The sequence below is a fragment of the Pyrgilauda ruficollis genome, unplaced genomic scaffold (assembly GCF_017590135.1).
Source record: "Pyrgilauda ruficollis isolate IOZ18807 unplaced genomic scaffold, ASM1759013v1 scaffold92, whole genome shotgun sequence".
NCBI lineage: Eukaryota > Metazoa > Chordata > Aves > Passeriformes > Passeridae > Pyrgilauda > Pyrgilauda ruficollis.
The window spans coordinates 1,117,391-1,139,161 of NW_024531266.1; the positions used below are offsets into that span (position 1 = coordinate 1,117,391).

Genomic DNA, 21,771 nt, shown 5'->3' on the forward strand with positions numbered 1-21,771 from the left:
ATAAAGGGCATTCACTAGTTTAAGCTATTGATACTAAAAGTATTCATTCCTTGCTTTTACAATTAATATGTAAACATCTGTACACACATCTAAAAGATATTAAAAAATTACTCATTAGCAACAACATTAATAAATAGACCTATTAAATAAGATGCTGTATATTTCAGAAAATAGAAAGATTTTCCTATACGAAATCTTGTCCGTCATTTCTATTAGATTCAATTTTCTGAAAGTTTTAGGTGTCTATTTGAATTAGCTCAGGTTGAGTCTGCTCAAATGAGTAGATCGTGCAGAAAGCAGGAAGAGCAGGAAAGAGATGGATGAGAGCAATCTTAAAGAAAATTATCCTGTATTTTTAAAAGACACAAAATACCCAAATAAACTGTGTACATCCCTGGTTTATATGTATAAACAGTATGGGCAAACCATTTCAGACATGAAGAAAAATTAGTAGGCTAAAACAAATGGAAGAAAATATAATGTCATATATTTCCTGCTTTTCTCATGTTTTGGTAACCAGAAGTGTATGTAAATTGAGACTTCCGGTTTTAAAGGGAAGCTTTTAGCTTCATTCAAATTCAAATTTAAATGAAAATACGAAATATAAACATTTCCTTGGAGAGAGAAGTTCATGAATAACCAGATTTTAAAAAGAAATATTATAAACTCCTCTTTTCTTCATTTGGGATTTTGGGAATCCAGATTACAGATCCTACAGACTATTGACATAGGTCTGGTAGACACAGATCTATGTTTCAAGTTTCTCACATATCAGAGTGACTTGGTTTACAATTATGTGAACCAGAACAAAGTATCTTGCTTTGATTTTTTTCCAATGTGAAACATAAGCATTCTAAATGTGCAATTTCAGATGGCCATTTTTTCATGTCTAATTGCATTCCAGAAGAGACTTCTCTTCAGATGCACTTTAAATATTAGAATGTTGAATAGCCATGTGTAGAAAATTCAAATTTGATATGGAAAAACCCATCAGGTAAAAGCAGTAAAATCAGTGGTCTTGAGAAAATCTGATTGTAACAATGACCCCTTGACAAGAAATATGCACCTTGTGCAAACCACATTTTTGTACAGTCTTAAATCATATGGATCATGAATTAGGCTGTGCATTTTCATTAAGTTTTGCAATGAAAAAGGGGAAGATTTGCTGAAGAACAGATGTATAGGAATGGTATTCATCTGGATATATCTACACTGCATTTATTCTGGGAAATCTGGTTGGGCATAAATATTCCAAGAGTTCAGTTTTTGGATACTCCAATCACAAGAGAAAAGGCCACCCAGGGAGATCTATTTCAAAGTTATTTTTTCACATTTACTTTCCAGTTCAATCCAGAGTACCACTACATGCAGATAAACATTTTAAATTTACAGAGCAAAGCAGACTGATCCAGCTCCCCCCAGAACAAAGGGAACACTCTCTTCTACAACAGAGAATCTGCTTTTGGCCATGTGGTGCTTATAACACCTCCTGAATATTTACTCCAGGGTGAATCTGGGATACAAGGTCCTAGAACATGATAGGTCCAATTTATGTTTTTACTTTAGTTTACATTTTTTATTAAAGAAATGGCTTATGGCACACTTTATGAAGTCTGTTATTTTTCCCTTGAATGTCTATCAAACACAACAATAGGCTTTACAATATTATGTGCAATTTCTTCTATTCTTTCCAGTGTAAGGCTTACATAAAATATTTTGTAGTTTACAGTTACCAGAAATCCCTTCACAATATACTACAGCATAAGCACTTATGAGTTGTGTTGATTCTTGAGAGAGAAACACGGAAACCAAATTTTGATGACAAAGAAGCAGGTCCTTCCTTGCATCTGCTCCTTGACATATTTCTACTAGCTCTTTCAAAAACGCAGAAGAAGCATGGAAATAAGTTAGAATCTTTTAAGTGTATCAACTTGCTTTTTCATGCTCCCTGTAAATGATTGTTTCACTATTCTCATCCTATATAAGGAAGACCAGCTTCCTATCTGAAAGAAGCATGCAAGGCAGCCAACTAATTCATTACAGAAGTCATCCTCTTTAGCACCTATTATTACATCCGCAACATAGCGCTACAACCAACACTTACAAACCTGTCCTAATTGAGATCCTTCCATTAAGCCCCAATATCTACTGAAATAACTATCACCAGCAGCATTAAATAATTCCATCAATACTGCAGCATTAGTTTTAAGCATTTTAGTGAAAGTAAGGTAAAGTGGCAGGGCTTATGACAACAGCTGAGTTTGCAATGCTGAACAGTTTTCAGAGTTGGTGGAGTTCTGTGATTACAGCTGGGAGCACCTTCTCTGAATGACTGTTTTCCCTTTTGAGGAAGTTATAATCCAGATACTGAAGTATAACTTTCCCTATTAAACTTCTAAAAATTTTTAAACCTCCCTGTAATTGCTTTTGCACCTTTATTTTTCAGTTCTTATGGTTTTACATCTGAATTAGCTCATGGTGTTAAGACAATAAAAGCAACCTTTATAACCTGAGAAGACATCAATGGTAGAAATAATATACAGGAAAAAAAGAAATCTCAATAACTGTAATGCTGGGGAAATCTAATAACTGTTTTTATCTAAGCACATCAGAAATCTAATGTCAAAAATACAGCCCAAAGTTTATGAGACATCAAAAAATGTATAGAATATTACACCAAAGAGGTTGGAAGGAAACGAGTTTGGAAAGAAAAATTATTAAAATTATTACTACTTCCCATTCTAGGCCTACAAAAGCAGACTAACTGCTAACCTGTCAGAGAACAGAATAAAGCATAAGTGAAAAATTATGTGGGCATTCTAGATCCTCAGCAGTGGTGGTAAAAATGAGAACCTGATTTGTTTTCCTCTTCATTGATCACGACACACTGAATTAAATCAACAGTGTCCTCAGATACCCTATTTCTCTAGTCCCCACTAGCTTGGCAAAAAACTTCGGTATTGCAGTTAATTCAAGTCCTCAATCTGCATTAAACCTATTTTGTCATTTAGCACTGCACTTCCACAGATTTTTTTCCTCTGCAGTTTCTTTTACTGAAAAATCACACAAATTGATATATTTTCCTGAGCTAATATATTTTTAGGCCTATCACTTCATGCCAGACCAGTGCAACAGGTCATTACTTCATCATCTTAATGCAGGAGGAAGCAGACTGACCTCAGAGACTAGGTCAGTGCTGAGGGCAGGAGAGACCAGCAACTGAATTCTGAACAGCTGCACACAGCAATATAATTACTCACTGTAGATTTAAAAATATGTGTGTCATAGTCCTAAGAATGTCAGTTACATATTGTTGTTACCAATATTACTGTGTTTCCAAATTGTGTTGTAAACAGAGTATCTGACTTGAGCAATTCCACTAATTTTGATGCCAGTCCACCTCTGATTCGTAATTGCACACTTTTATCTATTCCAAGATGCACTGCACTAACTAAATGGACACACATTAATGTAAATATATGAGTAAAAAATACATTAGAATAGTAGTATACTGCATCAGATCCTCAGTGCCTCTAGGAATCAGATGATTCCCATATGGTCCATACTTTTTAAGCACCCAATGTAAGACTGTGGGATTTGATTTACATACACATTTATTGCTCAGCATTGCAAAAGAAATCATAGGAATCTAATGCTGTAAATGTGGCTCTATAATATTTTATAATAATAAAAATGTACTTAGAAACATTTGTGAAGCTCCAAATGATGATTATCACATAATAATCAAATGCAGAAAAATCTCATGAGAAAATTAGCTTCCCTAATTGCAAACTATAGGGAAGAAGGTGCTAAGCTGATGTATTTATCAAAAAGGACAAAACCCAATGAAGAATAACGTATCAAAATTACTATCATGAAATTCTTGAGCTCCAATAAGTAAAGCAGAGATCTTACTGAAAAAAAAAGTGATTGTGTAATTGAAAATGGTGCTCATTAGTAAGAAATGTTGATAATTAAAATTATAGTTTTGGGTAGTGTACTAAATAGCTTTTTTATAGATTACATATATGTTAGCATAGTTCTTAGGGCATTGTAATTCCTAATCATCTCCTGCCTTTCTGAATTTCCCTATCAAATATTAATTTAAGTAATTCATTTTATAATGAGAGAGACTTCCAGATTCTGCAGCAGAAATTCCCAAATTCTTTTACTAGCAATGCTGATATCATAGAGATGAAGGTGGTGCAATTTCTGTTCTAATCTGAGGAAATTATGAGACACAAATGGGCATCAATACAATGCAAAATCCCAGGTTACTAAATCCATCCTAGAACACCCCAAGAGCAGTAAACAACCCAACTGCAAGGACAGAAAGGAAAAGACAAAGCAAAATAAATCAGAGTACCTGAAGGGCTCTTGCTGAGCAAACATTGGCTGACTGCCAGGGGAAATGCCAGAAAAGTAAAGCATTCCAAAAGCTTTACAATCTCTTTTGGCTTTTAAAAAACTCACAATTCAAGTTAAATTCTGTACCTCTCCACTACACTTTTATCTCACAAAGGGAACATTATAAATAAAAAGACCTGTAAAGCCCAGGTAAATACCTTGTTTAAGGGACCATATGTTTTCCTAACCAAACAACTAATTATTGCAACTACAGATAGGAACATATAGGTTGGGAATCTTCAGACATTGTTAGTAATGATCTGCTGCAAGGTATGCTTTATTACAGGCTATGATATTTAGATAGCCAGATGGCATCAGTGACAAAAGTGTCATCTCTCATCTTACTTGCCTACAAATCCTCCCCATACAAGACAAGCCTAGGTGAGTTTATCAGCTGGGACCCACACACTGGTTTTACAATTGCTGCACCTGAAACTGAATGCAGAACCTTGGTTTGCATAAACTGACTGCAGCAGAGGACCACTGTGCTTTTCTGGTTTTGTGTGCACCTAGTGTTTTATGTGTATCTGAAAGTTTTACTCTTAATTTTCTAAGGAACTACTGGCTCAAACTCTGAGGCATGACAAAAATGTTTAGTCTATGACTCATTATGGAAGTACACTAGTCTAAAGCAATGCAGATCAGAAAGCTGAGGATAAATCACACAGGGAGCTGCAGATAATGGGCTTTCTGAACTAAGGAGAAATTAGGCAGCATCATTAAGAAAGTCTGAGAAACTTCTTCAGAAAAGATCTTCTTCAGGAATTAAAAAATCCTACTGTTGAAAAAAACTAAAATGGCATCAAAGAGCTATATTTCCTCCTACAAGTAATTTACACTTATTTTATCTGTAATGGATGGGCTGGAACGTGACTTAAAGTGAGGGGGCATGGCGGGGGAAACAGCTGCTACCTACTTTCACATTGTATCTACCAGTGTTCTTATTTTTAATGGCCTGTACACAGACATTCTGGAAGATGTCAGCTCTGGCAGTCATTTAATTCCAAGATGAGGGCCTAGGTTAGGAAGTGCCAAGAGGTTCAAACTGATAGTACAGATACAATATGGGGTCATAATGATTATCATGGAGAGAGTATAGCAATGGGCTTTGAACAATTTTGCTAAGCTACTTAGGTTGTAGGTTGGTACAGTGTTAACCAGGGGTGACCCTTTTACAGAGAGGACTTTCTGTTTTATAGTCTCCTTCGTGTTGCATTATGAGGTTTCTATAACTTTTCAAAGACAAAAATCCAACTAATTTGTTTTGTTTTAATTGCATTCAGTCACATTGTTCAAAGAGGTACTAAGCAACCTGCAACCTGGATTCGTTTTCTTATTCCTCTGTGACATTAAATTTAATCTACATTACTTTCCTTAACAGTATTTATAAATTAAAACCATGAGCATGCCTTAGGCATTTGGATACCTTCATGTATCAGTTCAGACAGAAGAAACAGCTTTCAAGACAAGGTTTTTAAAAGTTCTTTCAGTCTGCAGCCTGAAGGAACAAATGTGCAAGACAGAATGGAACTATGGACTGGAAGAGCAGGCTGGGCTGTGTCAGTTGAGGAGACACCATGTCATGCTTCCAACTTCCTTACTTCCTTTATTAACAGATTATCTGCAAAAGCTTTGACTTACCACTGACTTAAATCTTGGAAAAACTGGAATAAGTTTTGGAATAAGTCTTCAAGCCAGTGATCACAATTAATAAGTTTAAAATTTTACTTTGCATCCAAACCCCCCTACCAGGTGCAGTCATTACAGTATCAAAAGTTCAAATTCAGAGTATATTAAATTTGTATATGCTACAGTATAACGGGAGAATAAAGTTTCCTTCTTGCCAAAGCTCTTGCAGTATCAGCAATGTGAAACCCTTTCAAACAAGTTGCCTGTCAGTTAGATTCTGAATACACCAGAAAAGTAGATAACCATCATCATCATCATCATCGTCATCACCAACCTCCTCCTGTTTCCGTTATCATTTTAGAGGCCTGATACCCCCTGACAGCTTCACTGTCTTTTTTTAGCGTTAAAGAATTCATTCCCAGAGCCTGGAAAACAACTAGAAAATGTCAGGACACATTCAGAAAGGTCTATATGCTTTCCCTAAGAGTGGTCTTAAATATGCTCCTGATTCCAGGCTGGCAGCCCACCTCCCGTCCTCTTGCCTCTGCTCTATAAGAATGCCTGTGCTGTGAACTTTATATGCAAATTTCTGCCCCATGTCCATGCAACATAAACAAATTAAGTTGCTGATAAAAAAAAGAAATTAATGCTGCAACTTTCAGAAAGGATCTTTCCAAGTTTATGTGAACAGTAGAGAGAGAATATTGTTTCCATAAAAAACACCCCTGGATGTGGGTAGGCAGAAAGAAGGGTCTGAGCATGTGCACAGTGTGTACAGCTTTCTTAAGACTGAATGTAGCTCTTAAGGAGCAGAGAGAATTTAATAGTTTAGTGTTTTCTAAAAGTTAAATATTTCAATTAAGTGTAATCCAAGGCTTCCTTTCATTTGCTAGCATGATTTTCATCCAGATCTTTAAAAAGCTGGTAGAAAATTTATGCTTTGTAAACATGAATGGAGATGTTAGAAAGCAGAACACAGAATACAGCAGAATGGAAAGATGTGCCAGTCAGCACTGTGGTGACCTACTTTTATTGTAGCAATCCCATTTTTGAAGATATGTCAGTATTTTTTTAGAAAGGCAGGCACGATGAGGTGTCAGCAAACGTGCTGGTTATTATTGAAGATGTTGCCTGATGACTGCAAATACTTGTCTGTATGACTGACAGGCTTAGTCAAGGAGCTCCCACATTAATGTGCAGAATCATGTTCATAAAGGTACAAATACTGGTATGGTTCTACAGCAGGAATATGTGACAGTGAACAAGATGCCCATCTATAAAAAAGGTGATGGTTTATGGATCCTAAGATTACAAAAACTGGAGAGACACATATTTTCAGATCACCAATGAGAGAGCTGCTTGGGGTTTTTTGTTTTGGCTATAGACCCATTCCAACAATTTCACTGTATTTCCTATAAAAATGTTCTATATAGTGCCACATTATCTGACTTAATTAAAAAAAAAAAAGAAAGAAAAAAGTATTTTTCACAGCCATTGTCCTTTAAATAGAAAGTCATTATCTGTCCTTATAAATAACACACAGTCACATTCTGTCCTTGAACATTCTGTTCCCCCACAGAAAACTATCATACAACTGAGTCTATTTATCCTATTTTACTTATAAAAATCTTGATCTGTGTGTTGGGAACAATGGATCATTACATGACTTAGAAGTTTACAAACTGAGGATAACATTGCATGAAACTAAGGCCAACAATCTACCTTCAGCAGCATTCTGAAACTATGGCCTGAACTGAAAGCACTGGTGAACTGAGTGTTTCCATATTTCTCTTGGTGGCTTTTTTTAGGGAATACAGGTTAATAAACTAGGATGACTTTAAAACTTAAAGTATTTTCTGGCTCATTTACTGACAATGAGTCAATATTATTTTATTGACCATGAGGACTACAAAACAAACTTTGGTTCATTACCAAGTGAGCCAACAAAATACCAATTCAACCTTGAATAAATTGCAGGGCAGCATATTACTAGGCATGTGTTTTTACACTAAATTCTGAAGCTAACTGTTTGGAAAAATAATGTTTAGAAAGCACAATGAAAAATGAACAATACTTACAACCATACCGTTTAGGGACACCCAGCAATCTGGTGGGAAATCCTGAAGTAATGGTACTAAAAACTGTAGACAACCATCCCAGTGGCACAGCAGGAGCATCATTCCAATCAGATTAAAGATTCTCACCACTGCACTGGCCAGATCGTATGTCATGTGGAAAATCTGCAGACAAAAATTACAGGTGATGTACATGTTGCAAATCAGAAATTAAACTCATTTAATTCTCATCAGACAGGTTAAAGGAAAAGAAGTGTCATCCTGAATGTCTAAAAAAGGTGAGGTTTCTAAGGCAGGATCATTAATTTGAGCACATTAATTTTAGCAGAGAACCATACTGACACACCTGATTCTTGGCTGCATGCCAATGTTATGTAAGCTCCTGGAAAAGGCATATATTGGATAGAAGTCACCCACTAAAGTGTTTTCTAAAATCCTCCTACTCCTTTCAACTGAAGCAAGACTCACAAATTAAAAAATACCTGGTAAAGCTAGTGATATCATTACTCGCCTATGAGTTTGGTATTTAAGTACCCAAAAGTTGTGGGAGATTTAATGACCCCTTCAGAAGATTCATTTTCGCATTCATTGCCTTCTCAAATGCACAAAAAATCTGTCTGATGAAACAATACAAGTAAGTGTTACATTTTTTGGCTTCTATTTCTATACTTTTAATCCAATTTGTATATATGAGCTCACCAGACAAAAATGACAAAAATTGATAGCTCTTAATAATTAGCATTTTCCTAAAATGCTGATAATTCCATGGCTATTACATAGGCTACTGTAGTAGATAAATTCATATCAAACTAATACAGTAAGTTGGATTTCAATGTATTCCTCCATTCTTAATACACAAACCATTTATATTTGAAAAGTCTTACAGTAAATCAGACATAAAATTCTCAAAAACAACAGAGACATTTTCAGATTTGTCATGAGCACCTTTCCTAGATAGAATTTGCATGAGCAACAGCAGTTAGCTGCTGATATAGTAAGAAAAAATGCATTTAGCACTTCTCTGATATATTGTTTTTAATGTACTTCCAATCTATAAATACAGACATACTGCATACTTCTTACACAATTCAATCGACTAAAGATAAATATATAAAATTGTAATACCCATAATTATCACAATGCGGGGGTTATATTTAGAAGTTATAGAATGTGCAGTTGGTGTTTCATGGAATTTTAAGTATAAAATACTATTTAGTAGTGTGGCTAGACATAGAAACCAGAGGATTTAGGACTGAAAACATCAGATGGCTAGAGATATATGGGCATATTGGTACATGAAATTTTGCATTTTTAAATTAAAAAAAAAATCACACATAAAAGAGGGAAAGTTTGTGTTCTAAATTTTACGTATCTAAACTAAAAGTAGAGGTAAAGAATCCACATTGCAATGATGCAAGTACAAATATGGAGAGCACATTGTGGTGTCTTTTAAATTTCTGTTCATGGGAGTTGGTCGTTGTTTGAAAATGGCAGTTAATATTCTGAGTCTCAAAATGCAAAACCTGCATATCAGAAACGTACTTCAGGCATTAACACTATGTACAAAACATGCTTTTCAGTCTAGAGGATTTAAAGAGTATGCATTCCAAATTTCAGTTCAACAGTCATTGGAAATAGAGGCTGGTAACATAAATCCTATCCAAATACCATCTAGCTGCTGTCAAAAGTGAGAAGATAACACTGATATTTAGGAGATTCTGTAAATGGAAATAAAGAGTCACTACTATGCATTTTTCTTGCTAAGCAAGGTATTTATGTTAGCCATTTCCATAGCTTCAGTTTCAGTAGCTGTTACGAACCAAAACAGTGGATGTGTGCACTGAAATTATTTTATTTTGAAGAACTGGAAAAAATAGGGAGAATTACTACTGGTTCGGAACACCAGCTCTCATCTAGGTTGTGCTTTGTCAACATGGCTCCTATACTACAACTGCAAAGAGCAGATAATTCCTGATCACATGAAAAATGTCCAAACTTTTCCCCTCAAGTTTACCATTAGGTTTTACTGTAAGAGACCCAGGGAAAGACCTGATTGTCAAAACTCTCCGGAGCCCAAAAATCAGCAATCGCATATACCCAAGGCTCCCAAATCCTCATCCTGACTCTGCAACTATGGGCTTAGGAACTGTGCTGCTGGGTTTGGGCTCCTCAAGGACTATTTTATCTTGTCACTGTTTTCTTCAAAGTCTTTACATTATTAGTTTGCCTCTGCTAAAATGGTCACATACTGCGAGAAGGTTAAAAGGTTGGAAATTTTGTATGAAACAAAATCCATCGAAGGAAATGACTCCCAACAGTCTGTGTACAACACTGCAAACTTCCATCATCTCTGAAACTTGGCTCCAGAAGCAGCTTCTGTGAAGCTCATGTGTTCAATGTTAAAAATGCTTGAACATATCCAGGATATTATCTAGACTGCTTAACGTGGTAACATTTTATCAGCATTTCAAACATACCATTCTTTTATCACTTATCTTTCAGCTTTAAAGTCTAATATTTGTGCAGTCTATCCAAATAACTGAGATGCCTCTGTGTTCAAAAACATTACTCCAACAGAAAAATCCTAAGCAAGTGTTGGAAGAACATGTTAAAAAATCTTTGCATACCCACTCTCCAACAAATAGTATCTAATAGTTTTTCTTCGAAAAGGAACTTACAGAAATGTGTGTTTGGTTGGAAAAAAAAATTAAATATTGCAAGCATACATTGTTCAATGTCAACAGTAATATTTGCCTGTAGCATTGTGTTGATGTACTTATACTAGGGGGTGGGAGGAGTGGGATGTGTCAATTTTTTTAGACTATAGCCAAAATGCCCTGTGGACTGAAGTCATATACTGTATGTTTAATGTTCTTCCATTCAGGAATTGATTGTGATACCATGAAACAGGAGGAGTAAAAGAACCCATATTTTTATAGCTTTTTTTTTTTGGTAATCACAAATTACAATTCCTGTATTAATGAGCTAAATCTCATTAAAACTCCTAGGAGATATGTATAATTTTCTCAGACATAAACAGGAGGACAGGAAACTAAAGCCATTCATTTGAGGGAATGGTGGCTTGCCCATCAACTGGTCCTCCTGTGGGACAGAAAGAAAAGCAAGAAGATCACAAATCAGTTTACCTTGATTTTGCAGAACAGATGTGTGCTCAAATCTCTCTATTTCAACAAGTTTTTTAACAAGATACTATTCATAACAAAAATAATTCAAACATTGGCACACAACTGAAGCTAAGCTCCTAAGCCCCTCACTCATGTAGTTAAATATAAATGCTTGGTTGTCATTAAACATTTACCATGCAAATAATAGCAAATTACAACCGCAAAATATATTTGAAAATCTGGCCACTTTATTTAGATTCCTAATTTCATACCTAAATATTTAGATTAGCCAGAAAGAATAAACTTTGGACAACACATTTCTAAAAAAATTACTAGAATTACTTAAGACTACTGCTCAGGAGAAAAAATCAAAATCCTCCTGAGAACTAACTCTTCCCACAGTTTTGTTTCATATAATAGGAAAAATGTCATAAATATTTCTCCTTTTTAATTATTACTCAACTTTGTTTCAGTTTTTGTTATGTTTGTCTGTATGTGTTTGGCTATAGTACTGTATTTTTCAGTTTCCATATATTTGAAAATTAAAAAAAATCTAGGCCGTGAACTCACTTCTAAGAACTCATAATTTCTTCCTTTATTAATTTTACAAGCTTTTATCAATAGCCTGGAAACCTTAAATTTTTTTCTGAATAACTGCCAACACCTCTGACAATGGCTGAAATGGAACCACAGATTAACAGTTTCCAGTATTTTGGTACAATATTGCTCACAGAGAATAAGAAATTGCTAAAGAAGTCAGACTTCACATATTTTATCTCAGTTTTCACTCACACTTTATTAATGACTCTTTTTATTCCCACATAAGAAGCAGAAAGCAGACTATTCCTTCCTCACATTTATAATGGAGTGTATATATCAAATTGGTCCTGCTAACTTTGATTTCTGAGCCTGAGATGTAAAAAACTTTCCAGTCTTACCAGCCCATGTGCTTAATTGCATTTTAGGGCTGTCATATTAAATTAATAGCACATGTGTAGTTGAACCAAGTGAATACAAAAGCTGTTGAACTGCTGTTGCAGAATGCACAGGTTAGCTCTTCTGCTTTCTGGTCATTGGTATGTAACATTTGTTCAGTTGTGATTTTTAGTTCAGTTCAGTTCAGAATCACACGATCATAGAACCATGAGAAAGATGAAAAAGATGGAAAAGACCTCCAAGATCAGCAAGTCTAACTTTTGACTGAACACTACTCTGCCAACTAGTCCATGGCACTAAGTGCCATATCCGGTCATTTCTTGAACACTTTCGGGGATAGTTACTCCACTGTCTTTGAATTATAGGTTCCGTTTATATAAAAATTAATTTTTATAAATCATCAGAATTTAATTCTGATTAAATGAAGGAAAAACTTTGGAATTTCCTAGAAAAATTTATTCAAATTTCATCTCATTGAGTTCATGCAGACACCTCTTCTACTTCTCAGAAGTACTAAAGGTGTTTAGCATCACAAAGCTATCTCAGGTTTAGTCTTCAAATGGAGATCTGCAACCTGCCTTGGGCAATACGAAATGGCACTTGCACCAGGTGAGTTGTGTGCAGTCTGGAATGTTAAACAGCCACGGTGGGGAAAAAAGGAGAGCTGCTCATGGGCAGCTCTGGAAGGCATGCTGAAAGCTGTACTTACAGTGAAACTCCAAGCTAGACTGCAGGGCAAAATAACAGCTATGGAAGTGACAAGGGCTTGTTTTTTTTTTTTAATTCAGTCTCTGGGTCAGCCCAAAATTATTAGTTTTATCCCTCACTAAACAGAGATTATAACCATTAGGATCTAAATTCTCCTATCTGAGCTGAATGTTTACTTTTAAACTTTTTTGGTAGTTGCAACAAAGTTTCCCCAGAAATAAAATAATATAAAAGGGAGAGCACAATGCCTCTTTTTGAGCATCCATCTCTTGATCTTCTTTAAACCATGAAAGGCAACCATGGGTTTTTTTCTTTATCTATTTCATATTTGACAAATCAACTTCAAAAGATGTTCTTCATAAATATCACTTGGGATACCATGGGTCTGATTCAACTCCTACCAAAGCCAGTTTCTTTGAGAATTGCAGGTTATCACATTCTACACTGGAAATACATCTGCACAAGCAATGTAAACATGCATTGATTGAAATGCCTGGCTATGCCCTCAGGGTAACATTTTATGCTCAACTGACTCCTGATATGTGTTCTTAATTTTATGATAAATAATTCATCACTGATAATTCAGTAGTGGGAAAAGGTATATAGCATTATCTAATCCAATTGTATTTGTGACCTTAAGCTGACAACAAATGCAAAGATCTGCTTCTGCTTTAGTTAGCCCTGAAGGGAAAACACCAGTGATTTAATAAACAGAGCAAACTATTTTTAATCAAACATATTCATAAAAAAAGAGCTGAGAATGGCCTATTTTATGTGACCTTTAAAATTTGTTACTTTCTAGATGGAGTCATTCTGACATTAGGTTTTATAATAGGAGTCCCATTTATTCCAATTCAAGGAAATGTACAAAAAGAAGCCAGCTTCTGCTGATCAAAAAGAACAGAACAACAAAACAGAAATGTGACAGGTTAAACCTGAAAGCATTAATAGAACTACTTTGCTGAAGGAATATTTAGGCAAGACTTGAAAAGGTCACATATAACAAGGAAGCAATATTTCTTTACCGTATTTGAGTTGTGCAATATTTATTTACCATCTATAAGTTCTGCAAATACCATATATAAATACTGTAAATTGGCCAATGCTATACAAAGTATTAACCCTCACACAGAGGGCATGACTTCACTCTCAGAATGTGTGGTTTTGTTATCCTCATGTGATAAATGTGTGGGACCTGTCTTGACATCTAAATAGAGAGGAGCAGTCACTTTATCTCTACTAAGAAAAAAGCAAGCTAATGACAAAGGATTCAGAATTCTGAAATAAAATCACCAGTGCTAATTCTCACTTGTTTCCACAGAGGTAGAGGTCTCATTCATCACTTACATTGATGACACAAAGTACCTTATTAGACTAAGCATTTATCTGAAGTGAAGCAAAGTAAAAACAAACCAACAACATTTCACAGCTGTCAGAAAGACATAAACACAGAATACAAACAGCCTGCCTCTGTGACAAAGTTCAGCTGTAACTCTTCTTAAGTCACAGCACCAAAGTGAGTGTGACCATATGGCAAACAACACTGGAACTGTACATGAACATAGAGACTGATAGCTCTGGAATCTAGCAGTGTAGGTATGTTCCCACTCCAGCATTATTTCAAGCATCAGCATCACCTGAACTTCAGCTCAAGCTTCTTGATGGGTCAAATATTTCTACTGACAGCACTGAACTCAAGCTGGAGACCTCTGAGCATGGAGCTGAGCTAGAAGGGACATTTATTTTCTTTCATAATTATTTATATCTTAAAAAGAAGGCAGCTAGGAGATCTAGCCAGTCTGTAAATGGCCCAAAATATTATTTTATATTTTTCTTACTAGCTGAGTAAGAGGAACTGTTTCTTTTATTAATGTGAGGATGTACTTTGGCAGCAACAAGAGAAGGGAAATAAGTTATTCCCTTCTGTCTTTGCCAAGGCAGGGATTCCTACTATGCTAAAAAGGCAGTTGAACAAGCAATGTGAATCCTAAAAAATATCACTTCCTACCCTTTTCAAATATCAGATACCTGACTGCATTTTTAGATATTACTATCAGATCTGAAGTCTATATTCCCCAATCTTATCACACTTAGACAAGTGTGTAAGTTTTCATCATTAGTGAATCTGAAACAAGCAATAAACACCAGACTTACATTTACCAAGACATCTACAATAAAATATATCTAAATTCCAAGACAAAGCAGGGAGAACCTTAGGAAGTACCACATTCTTCACAAAAAATGCACACCTGATAAAATTATTCTAAAACATTTTTGATCATTCAAGTCTCTCAAACCCTGAACCCATTTTTATTTTCATTTTTAAGGCATAACTTTGGTGGCAATTACTCTCTACCATCAGCACACTAGGTCTTTTCCTAAGAGACAGGTATTTAGGAGAGAGAACAGAGCAGTGACCTGACTGTACCTCACACTGAAATAGGTGGAAAGTGATCCAGTCCACAGGCCTCTGGATCAAAACACAAAGAAGCTACAATGTTTTCTATGCATTTATAAATATTTTACAATCATCATGGTACAAATGGGACACATGTAACCAACTTCTTTCAATCCCAGTATTTTCCTGACCTTCTTTTTCAAATTTTTTAAAACAGAAATATTTTTTATCTTCCCATCTCTGTGAATACAAAATGAAATCAGATACTTTTTCATAGTACATGAGGTACCAAAAGATTGGATGTACACAGAAACTTGGAATTTTTTACATTTAGAAAAGTTGTATCTGAAACTATTGTTGTAAAACAATATTTTTCACTAGATCTGTACGTCACAGGTCTCAGCAGATGAGAGTTTGGGAAGCAAAGGAAAGTGAGTGTAGAAAAGCCAAAGAAAGTTTTCTCTTGCGTGATCCTAAGTTCTTCTCAAAGTATCACTTTGAGATTTAAGTGGATGGTTCATTAAGCACAGTTCTTTTTACGTGATGCCTTCTCCCCAGCTCACATTGCCACATAGCTGAGCTTCAAATCAATTCTCCTAATTATAATATGGCAGTGTAATGATCTCATTGAAAACAATAGAAATAATGCAGAATATTTCTTCTGGGGAATTTAAGCTGATGTCTTTCTGAAGCTGATGAGATTAATCTTCCAAACATGGAAATAATGGGCAAGGAATTGAAAATTAAAGTAATTATGTTAAATTTCCTGTGGAATAAAAGTTCTGAGATGAAACTGGTTTTAAATGCTTTCTTTTAATAGCATGCAATACCTTCCTTTTAAAAAGCCCAAGAAATGGTGCTTTATGAGGCACAATTGTTTTAATGTTTATAGGTTTGGGTTATTAAGAATAGATTTAAAATAAATAAATAAAATATGTAAAATTCCATACTGTATTGGAATCTGAATTTTGCTTTTGCTAGTAATTTAATTGAAGAGTTCACTAGCCAATAGTTACAAAAAACCTCAACACTATCAGTGTTCAAGGTAGTTGATTAGTGCACAATATTGCATGAAATTTGGAGCTGTTCAACAGTTGAACGCTTAAGGTCCTAAACACATGAAATTCATTTGCTCTGATGAAAATCTTACAATAGCAAATACATTTACTCTTATATCATAGTAACTCACAGGCATAAAAATCCAGGAAATAACATGCAAAAGTACATATGTGAATAAATAATTCTTCCAGTAAGGAATCAGTGATTTGTGGTCTAAGTCAATGTTTCACAGTATTGACAAATTATTCTAAAAATTATATGGCTAATTGAATGAAATTATAGAGAGCCTTTTTTGTAGGAAGTGAAGATCATTGTGCAAATGAAGCCTACAGTTAAAATCTTACTGCCACTCAAAATCACACAGAGGACATCTTTTAGTTTTAAAGGTTTAATTAAAAAGATTGCTGGGCAGGTGCAAAGAACACACCAGAATCATAATCTTAATAACTTGCCTCAAAAATCACCAGTAGAATTTAAGAATTCCGTTGCATGATAAAGAGCAACATGCAGCCAAAGAACCAAACAAAACCAACCCAACAAACAAAAACAAACAAACAAAACAAAAACAACAAAAAAAACAAAACAAAACAAAACAAAAAAACCCACCCACATATTAAAAAGTTGCTTTGGAAATTTGCATATGATAGTCTCTCTTCGAAAATTGTATGTTTATTTGGTTTAGTACATAAAATTACCTTGAGCTGAATTATTCATAGGCTGAATTATTCTATTTTTCTGTGTTCAACAACTGATAAATACATGGCTATCATTATTAGGAAAAGAGAGAGTATGCTTGCATACACAAGAACATGATTTGCTCACAGCCCTTAATACTCAAATTTGCTATAGATAGCCTGCCACGTTAAAAAAGTGAAAGTTTGAGAAAAAAAAACCCAAAAGACAAAAAAGACATATAGGTAGTATTAGAAAAGAGGAAATACATTAAGAAGAAACAAGTGTTCTTTCATGGTCTTATTTGGGATTTTGATTTTTATGTATTCTCTATCTATTTTAAATTGACACGTGTCTGATGGCTAAAATTTTTCTGCATTCAATACAGAATCAACTTAGATTTTACATTTTAGTGCTAGCAATTTTAACAATGAAAGGCTGATGAAGGGCTACTGTGTCTAGATTTTTTCCGTTGTTTTTTGATAAAAAAATTAATATTAAATAATTAAAATTTTAACATGGTTGTTTTATTAAGCTGAGGTATTTTGTAAAATAAAAGTGTTTTTAAAAAAAGAAAATGTAAGTGTACAGCAAGGCTAATGTGTAAGTTTCTCTCACAGTGTTTACTATAATACAGTCTTTCAAAGTCTACATTTGGTAACTTTTTTTTTTTTTTAACTAGTTAACCTCATTAAACACAATGCCTAATGGAAATAATGGAAAAAGATAGATCCACTAGACTGCACTGTCCAAAAGCTGACTCTGGTTCCCTACCAGATCTCTTGCTGACACTGGAGTCACACCAGGTCCCTCTCTGAGATTTGGTCCCTCTCCCTGAGGTCCCTCTCCAGAGATTTGGTCTCAACATTTCATCATTCCAGTCATATTTTATGAGACTACCCAGTCTTGAGAAATCTGCTGTTGAACACTACACAAATAAACACCTTTTGCACAATTAATGGCTTTAAGCTGGTCATTCATGTTGTAGTAAACCACATATACCACTGCTTCTCCCAGGAAAACTTCTGCCCTCAACTATTTTGATTTCATGTATCAACATTTCTGCAGATCATTTTTAGATCTAATTGCCAGACCTCGTTCAGACCAATATTTAAGTCCAGCCTGCACTTGGTGACAGGAACAGCCTTCTATGCACTCATTCCTTGCACTCTTGCACTGATCTACGGCAGGGATTGTCTGTGGGGTTGTCTGCAGCCTTTTGCAGTGGATCCACAGGGACATCAGAAAATCAGCTGTGTGCTGTTCCACAGAACTACATGCTCCATCCTGTGTTCTGCAAAACTTACAGGTCCAGCAAACAACAGCAAGCTCTTTCTGGTGAATATCCTACCCAGACCACAATGCTGAAGACTCAGTAATTTAGGCTGCTTTCTTACAGCTTGTTATTTATAAAAGAGACAGAATTTTGTCTGTTTTCAAGAGCAATTCATGCAGTCTTTAACCCTCTGACCCCCACCTCCAGTTCCAACCTGTTACAAGCACACCAGCAATTAAAGCACCCTCACATCAGGACGGCTGGTGCAGGTTAGTGCTTGTGTTAGCTCTTCCCTGACATCACAGGCCATGGTTCAATGCTGAGCTGAAACACTGCAACACTGAGCACAGCACAAAGCAAAAACACCTCTCATTTCCCACCTCTTTTGAACCAAATGCATTTCACTTTTTGGTTTCTTAGGGGGATTAGCATGCTAAGCCTCGCACAGCCTCCTCCTTCTGCTTTCTCTCTGTCTCCAAAGTGCAGCTGCAATCAAACTGGCCCATGAGCAACAGCACATCTCATACGTGGAAATGTGGCAGCCAATGGAAAAGATGTGGTGAAGCAAAACTGCAGACTAAGAACCTGAAGCAAACACGCTCTTCTTTTTTGAATTATCCCATGTGCCCCAACTCCCAACTTTTTTAACTCTTCCTCAAACAGAAAGAAAACTTTGGAACATTTCCTTGAGATATTTCTTTGGAATCTTTGATTCCATTTACATTGCTGTTCCAAGAACATTCTTGTTCCTAATTGAATACATTTGTCTAAAATACAGGCTGCAATCAACTTTTTCCTTTTCCATCAGTCTGTTTCTGTCTAGTCCTGTTGTACAGCTCCAAGCATCCTGATGTTTTCCTTTTCTGGTTTCTCTATGTTGCTTATATTTAAATAAAAAGAAAGATTTCTAAAAAAATAGAGCATAATTATTTTTAAGAAAAGAGTATCCTTACTTTCCTTTGGCCAATTATAAACAAGTCCAAATTAGTACTGTATTTTGAAAGGCAGACTCTTCTGTTACTAAACATCTGGAGGGAAACTTACCTTCAGTAAGCAGATAAGACTTTCCCCTTAATTTCTGTGCTTTCTCTTATTCTTGTTTTCCAGAGAATCCCTGCAGTACAATTTCAGTTCACCTATTCCACATTCTACTTTTTCTATACCCCGTCCCTGTGCCATACCCTCTTTTTTCTTTTATATACTCCAATAGAGAACATGAGTATTATATCAAAAAATATTAATAAAATAGTCTCAAGTCCAGAATAAGTTGGAAACTCTTCCATCTTTTTTTAGAATGACTGTACCCAATGGCTACCATGAAAGGTCAGCAGTTCAACTATCACATTGTAGCAATATTGCCAACTCTGAGCCAGTATTACTGTGATTTAGGTTGCCCTGCAAAACCTGTGATTCACTTAAAAATATCCTTTGGGTTGTTCATATTTGCATGCCTATCAAACTTCCCTCAGAAATTGATGGCTAAAAATAGTTATTGAAAAATAAAAAGAAAATAGTAGTAAGTCTGAGATATTAGCAAAATCACTCAAGTCCGGGAAATGGGACAGAGAAAGAAAAGCATTATTTTAAGGCCTACAATAAAAATACAAGAGTTTGCAAGTTTTCAATGATATTTTAATCACCTTCCTTTTACTAACTTAATCCTATATTACAGGAACCCTTTGTTTCCAGAAGACTAAATCCTGGAGCCATTTATCCTGTGCGCTCCCTGTGCTGCAGATTACATTTCTGTGACTGCGCTGTGACAGAGACCGAATAGCAAGAACAGTATTTACGCAATTGCAGAGTGGCAGTGGGATGGAGAGGTATTTATATCATTGCATTTGGCAGCACCAGCACTAGATGCTTCAAGTGTTTCCAAAGGCTGTGGTACAGCTAATATCCCAGGAAGAGAACAGTGGAGAACACAAGAGGTGGCAGGAGGGAGGAGAACCAACACATGGTAAAAACCAACCCATCATGCATGGAAAGGGGCTAAGATTGTGCACTGTTCAGGCAGTGCCATCAGGAGCACCAGGTGACAGCACATCACATGTGGTTGACAAGGATGGAAAAAGCAGCACTGATCCCAGAGCAACAGAAGTGGTGAATGTCAGGAGAGCACTGGCCTGATGCCAGCGGGGCTGCGCTCTCCTGACACTGTTGTTGATTACAACATTTCCAGTTGACTAGGTTTGCTCACGTGCCATGATCAAGCTGAACCCTTCATAAAGAGAGGGTGTCCTGAAGTATTTTGTGGGGATGGTGGCAGACCCTCTTATTTATTAGCCCCTCTTATTTCTAATGAGGTGGTGAAAAAAAAAAAAAAAAAAAAGGAGTTTCCAAGCAACCCCATCCCATAAGACAGATAATGTTTTACCTCCTAATACTTTTCCAACCGCATAACTGCTGTGTGCCTGTGGGATATGCATGTGTGTAGCATCACTCTAGGAAGGAAACAGAGCGGGAGAAGGCGTGGTTTTACAGAGCTACAAAAACTATTTGTCTACACAGTTCCTGTGCTGTAGAGATGCTCTATAAACAATAAGGCTGCAGGGAGCTTTCTGAGAGACTACTGGATGTGGAGTAGCACTTACTCAATTCTTTACCAGGCTGTATTCCCTGAAGTACAATTTTGAAATTACTCTGGACAATTTATCTCCTGCTTAAATGACCCTGTCACTTGGTGAGTCCACCTGCATGGAACTTGCTCTAATATTCCCAGCCCCAGAAGCAGCTATAAACAACAACTTTTTTTTTATAAATCAACCTGACAAATACAGCTCCTTCTCCTCTGATGACCTGAAAAACAAAATAATATTCATTCCTGGGTCACCCACATGTTTTCTAGACATTAAAATGCCATTGCTAAATAAAATTGAAAAAAAAAAATCCCAACCCACAGTCATGATCATTCTTGGAAATCCTTTGTGGTTTGACTGGCTACCATCTGACTTCTATTTCTGAATAAACACATTAAAAATAAATGAAGAAGTTGTCTTACTTTTTAAACATGTTTCATTTTAAATATTCAAACTGTGCTCTCCACAATACCTGCACTTATTCTGCTCATTTGTACTTCTTTACAACATGAGCTGTAGAACAGCTCATTGTTGAGAAGCAGGAGACATGGATGCTATGGCTCACCCTTGGCTCTCTGCTGGCAATCTGGACAAAATGTGACAGAAGACAGAGGACTCTTCTGGGGTTCATACCCTATTTCTTGTGCACCCAGCACATGGAGATCATATATTTCTCACATATATCTTCAAAAAATAATGCTCATCCCTTTCACACCCCTTGGATTATGGAGTGGGAGTAGTCAGATTCTTTATATGAGGAGAAACAATGATAAATATTATTCATGTTAAGAAACCCTAAATAATTAATTACTTTTTTTTTCCAAAAACTAAGGAGTTCATTGCACCATGGTAACAATAAAACAAACATTATCTCTGAAAGTCAAAACAAAACAAATAATGAAAGTAC

The 21,771-nt window shown here is 35.7% G+C and overlaps 1 protein-coding gene across 1 annotated transcript in view; it reads right to left on the bottom strand.

Annotated features, from left to right (window-relative positions):
• The window catches only part of HCN1 (hyperpolarization activated cyclic nucleotide gated potassium channel 1), a 190,399-nt gene that overhangs the window by 78,673 nt on the left and 89,955 nt on the right, over positions 1–21,771 (bottom strand). Inside the window, exon 3 of the mRNA XM_041489316.1 lies at positions 8,115–8,276. Within this exon, the coding sequence (XP_041345250.1) occupies positions 8,115–8,276 (162 nt within the window). The remainder of the gene's footprint in view (positions 1–8,114; positions 8,277–21,771) is intronic.